The 5,257-nt window shown below is 37.1% G+C and overlaps 2 protein-coding genes across 2 annotated transcripts in view; both read right to left on the bottom strand.

Annotated features, from left to right (window-relative positions):
• Nucleotides 1-104, bottom strand: part of LOC106725486 (uracil-DNA glycosylase-like) — a 2,029-nt gene extending 1,925 nt beyond the window's left edge. The window contains 1 exon segment of the mRNA XM_014536844.1: nucleotides 78-104. Coding sequence (XP_014392330.1) covers nucleotides 78-104 — 27 coding nt within the window.
• FREM2 (FRAS1 related extracellular matrix protein 2) overlaps nucleotides 1-5,257 on the bottom strand; it is a 358,247-nt gene that overhangs the window by 12,960 nt on the left and 340,030 nt on the right. Inside the window, exons 17-18 of the mRNA XM_005862726.2 lie at nucleotides 2,206-2,398; nucleotides 602-706 (exon numbers count right to left, since the gene is read on the bottom strand). Coding sequence (XP_005862788.1) covers nucleotides 602-706; nucleotides 2,206-2,398 — 298 coding nt within the window. The remainder of the gene's footprint in view (nucleotides 1-601; nucleotides 707-2,205; nucleotides 2,399-5,257) is intronic.

Below are 5,257 nucleotides of genomic sequence, written 5' to 3'. Positions count from 1 at the left end.
GCATCATGAAAATTTTTTTAATGAAATGTCCTTTATATTTAAAAAAAGCTTTGACATGGGACTTTAGTGACTGCTACCTTATTGATATTCAAATCACAGTCCATCAGTTAGTAAAATTACATAGCCAATAATTAAAGGTAACATGTCTGAAACTTAAGTACAACAGTGAAGTGATACTTCTGGCTCAATTATAAAGGTTTCTTACATACCTATAAAACAGTTATGAAAAGAGAAGTCCTTTCTGAACAAATAAATTATAATTCATTTATTTTTGTACAGTGGAATTGAAGTAGAAAAGGAGATTGTTGTTGCTATGCTCTTTAAGGAAAATTTTATTTAAATAAACTCAATAGAGTTTTCTTTTACATTTACTTTAATCATTTTGTATTTTCTCTAAAAGTCTACATAGATAATGATGATTTTGTAGATAATGAGATGTAGCCAAAAAATTATCAAGCCTTCATGTAGATAATTGCATCCATGCAATTAATTTGAAATTAAGGACTTCAAAGCCCACAAGGAAGCATGGAAATATGTGTGAATATGGAAAAGTCTACCCTTGTGGTATTGGGAGTGGCTATTAATGAGTAATGGGGCTTACCAGGATGTGACAGCACAAACAAGCCATGGAATTTAGCTTCTGTCTTGAAGTTCACAACCAAGCACCCCTCTTCACCAATGCGCATGCTAGCTGGATACAGAGAACCTACAATGGGGTAGCATACAAGAGTAGCAATATTGATGATCAGGCATGCTAATGTACAGGATTTCTTCCAAATATGAGTTCAGATTCACTTCATCTTTTTAAAAAAATATGTTTTTATTGATTTCAGAGAGAGGAAGAGAGAGAGGGAGAGAGAGAGAGAAACACTGATGAGGGAGAGACATCAATCTGCTGCCTCCTGCATACCCCATATTGAGGATCAAGCCCACACTTGGGCATGTGCCCCAACCAGGAATTGAACCGAAGACCTCCTGGTGCATGGAATGACACTCAACCAACTGAATCACACTGGCCAGATAGATTTACCTCATCTTTAAGCATTCTAGCCAAAGGGTTAACACCCTTTGAGTGATAGGAGAGGCAGAAGAGAAAACATGGAATTAAAATATGTCAAATAATCTAGAATAATTGTTCAGGATGAACATATTACCTCACACATGGCTTTCAGGTAATTTTAATTTATTTAAGACAGAAGATTTTGAGATGTATTATCAACAGTATTTTCCCTTTGGCTCATAAAAAGTAATTCAGGCATGAGGCTCAGACACACATGGAACTAGAACAGTGGTATGTGCTTAAAGAGAAATAGCACTAATTCTACTAATAGATTAATTAGCTTTATGCTTATGGATTTTGAATTATGATTCTGACATGGAGATTGAGACAAAATTTTGTAGATGCTTATGGGCCCAATAATTATTGGCACTTACCACATTATTCCAAACATTCTGCTAAAGTATCAAAGAATAATAGAATTTATAATAATAAAAGCATAATATGCAAATCAACCAAACGACTGTCTGGATGTCCTTCCGGATGACCTTCCGGACGAAGCTGGGGCTGCAGCCTCGGGATCGAGGCAGCCGCCACAGCAGCTAGGGAGGGATCGAGGCAGCTGCCGCAGCTGTGAAGGCCTATTCTTGCACAAATTTCGTGCATCGGGCCTCTAGTTTTAAAATAAAAAGAATATTGGAAGTCTAGTCTACCTTTCAGAAGAAACTGAGTGCCATACAGGGTAAGCAATATGTTCAAGATCACACCATTGATTAGCTGTAGAGCCAAAATTAGAACCCAGGACTTTAAAATGCAACTCCCATTTTCAGAAACAAAAATGTGTAACTTTCTTCTCTTGAGTTAATTCTTTATTTTCAATTGATACTACCTCTTTTTTGATACATTCATTTTTCTGGAATCTAGGGACCTATACAGATTGTGTTGTGTAACATATAAATAATTAATCACCTAAAATGGACTATGAGAGTTAAATGTCCATGAAATATAGATATTACATTTAACAGTCACATATTACACAAAACTTGAGGCACTGATAAGATTTATTTAAAATAAAGTATTTTCATGATAAAAATAAAATTATCAGAAAATGTTGACTATAAAAATAAATTCACTAAAAGTTGGCTTTTATGACTTTTAGCTGCTATAAAAAGTCCTCTTAAGTAATTCAAATCGGTACATTTTCCCACCTTTGAGTTCAGCTTCTGGTGGGCTGCCAATTCCATCATTCCACAAGATGGCAGTGTCATACACGAAAGTTAGACGAAGTTCTGACTTCAAGTCAAAATGCTGCCAACCTCCTACTCCAACAGGGGAATGGTACACGTAGGAAACATACAGAGGGACTCGAAGAGTCACATACGACTGCACTAGGTTTAAGACCTAAAACGATGAAATTATATTTATCAACACAATTCAGCATTGTTAACTAAATAAGCTTAATTTTGTACAAGCCATTTTCTCCTTTCACTAACTGAAGATTTTGAATAATTATTGAGGAAAAGAAATAACAGCATTTACAACACTTAATTTTAAAGCAATTAAATAGTTGTTACTATACTACCTTCCTTTGCAACACAGGATATGTAGCAGAAATCCTTAAGATAAATAGCATTATCTTTAGCATACTACACTTACACAGTCCTTTTAGTTTTATAGCAGCTTTAAGATACAGTTCAGATACCATATAATTCACCAACTTAATGTGAACAAATCAATGGTATTTAATATATTCATGGAGTTATGCAACTTTCCCCATTAATCAATTTTGGAATATTTTCATCACCTTCAATAGGAATTCCATACCCATTTAGCAATCAATCCCTTAATTTCTCCTTTCCTCCGCAGTCCCTGGAAACCCCTAGCTTACTTTTAGTCTGTATGTATTTGCCTATTCTGGACATTTTACATAAATGGAATCATACAATATGTGGTCTTTTGTGATAGCTTCTTTCACTTAGCATACTGTTTTTAATGTGAATCCATGTTGTAGCATGTTTCAATACTTTTATTACTGAATAGCATACTACTGTATGAATATATCATATTTTATTAATCCATTCATCAGTTAATGGGCATTTGGACATTTTCTAGTTTTGGACTATTATGAATAATACTGTTATAAGATACTTTTTAATTATTATATAGATAAAGAGGAAATAAAGCAGGAAAGATCTGGAAGCAAATATAATTAGTTGAAATGAAGTATCTTGCTTAAAATTTATACTTTCCCCTTTAGGTATTTTGCAGGTGGATTGGGGGTCAGGGAGAATAAACCAGTATTTGTTTACTGAGCACAACATTTTAGACATTGTGTTACGCTCACAATAAAAGTTATTCAATATTTTAACTCTTTCCTATAATTATATTTATATGTATTTGTGAATGGGTGGATAGATGATGAATAGAAAAAGAGAGAGAGGAAAATTAAGACAGAGAAATAAAGCCAATTTCCCACAAAATTTTTTAAGCCTATGAATGACGTTGCCAATATTAAAACCCAGCATTTGGCCCATGCATTTTCTACTCTATCATACTTCATTGCATTCCAAACAAAGCTGATGGCAGTCTTAAGATCACCTAACATATTCGCAGATGACATGTTATTGTACATTGAAAACCCTAAAGAATCCATGAAAAAACTACTAGATTTAATAAATGAATTCAGTAACGTAGCAGGATACAAAATTAACACCTGGAAACCTATGGCTTTTTTATACACCAACTAGTGGCCTGGCGCACGAATTTGGGCACATTGGAAGTGAATTAATTAGAAGAAATATTTGAATATTGCTATTTTCCCTGCCCCCCAATTGCCGTCCCCTCCTTCTGCCCGCTGGCACCTGCCTTGGCTGTCCTGGCGCCACCTGCTTGCTAGCCCTGCCCCCCACCGACTGGTCCTTCTACTGTTTGGACAATTTGCATATTACCCTTTTATTATCCTATATAATAAAGAGGCAATATGCAAATTGACCATCACTCCAACACACAAGATGGCTGCCCCCATGTGAACACAAGATGGCCAGCAGGGGAGGGCAGTTGGGGGAGACCCAGGCCTGCAGGGGAGGACAATTGGGGGGGATGCAGGCCTGCAGGGGAGGGCAGTTTGGGGGGACCCAGGCCTGCAGGGGAGGGTAGTTGGGGGGGGACCAGGCCTGCAAGGGAGGGAAGTTGGGGGGGACCAGGCTGGCAAGGGAGGGCAGTTAGGGGTGACCGGGCCAGCAGGGGAGGGCAGTTAGGTGTGACCAGGCCTGCAGGGGAGGGCAGATAGGGGGTCCAGGCAGGCAGGGGAGCAGTTAGGCATCGATCAGGCTGGCAGAGGAGTGGTTATGGGGTGATCAGGCTGGCAGGCAGCAGTGATTAGGGGCAATCAGGCAGGCAGGCAGGCGAGTGGTTGGGAGCCAGCAGTCCTGGATTGTGAGAGGGATGTTCGACAGGCAGTCAGACATCCCTCGAGGGGTCCCAGATTGGAGAGGGTGCAGGCTGGGTTGAGGGACACACACACTCCTCCTCCCCCCTCCCCGTGCACAAATTTCGTGCATTGGGCCTCTAGTATAGGATAATGAACTCACAGAAAGAAAATCAACAAAAACACTCCCATTTACCATTGCAACAAAAAAAATTAAGATACCTATGAAAAAACATTTGTTATTAGTTGATTTATTGATGATAGTCATTTTTACAGGTGTGAGGTGATATTTCATTTGGTTTTAATTTGCATTTCCCTGATGATTAGTAAGGTTGAGCACTTTTTCATATGTCTATTGACCATACATATCCTATTTGAAAAATTTTCTATTCAAATCCTCTGCCCATTTTTAAACCATATTATTTGTTTTTTGATGTTAAGTTGTATAAATTCTTTATAAAATTTGGATATTAACCCCTTATCAGATATATCATTGGCAAATATATTCTTCCAATCAGTAGGTTATCTTTTAGTTTTGTTGTATAAAAAGTTTTTACTTTGTTCTAGTCTCATTTGTCTATTTTTTTCTTTTGTTTCCCTTGCCCGAGGAGAAATATCTTTAAAAATATTTCTAAGAGTGATGTCAAAGAATTTATGGCCCATGTTTTCTTCTAGAAGTTTTATGGTTTTAGGTCTTACATTTAAGTCTTTAATGCATTTTGAGTTTATTCTATATGGTGTAAGGATGTGTCTAGTTTCTTCCTTCCTTCCTTCCTTTTTCTTTCTTTCTTTCTTTCTTTCTTTCTTTCTTTCTTTCTTTCTTTCTTTCTTTC

The sequence above is a fragment of the Myotis brandtii genome, unplaced genomic scaffold, assembly GCF_000412655.1.
Source record: "Myotis brandtii unplaced genomic scaffold, ASM41265v1 scaffold166, whole genome shotgun sequence".
Lineage (NCBI taxonomy): Eukaryota > Metazoa > Chordata > Mammalia > Chiroptera > Vespertilionidae > Myotis > Myotis brandtii.
Note: the sequence above shows the minus strand (reverse complement) of the source record. Positions and strands in the feature narration are given on the sequence as shown.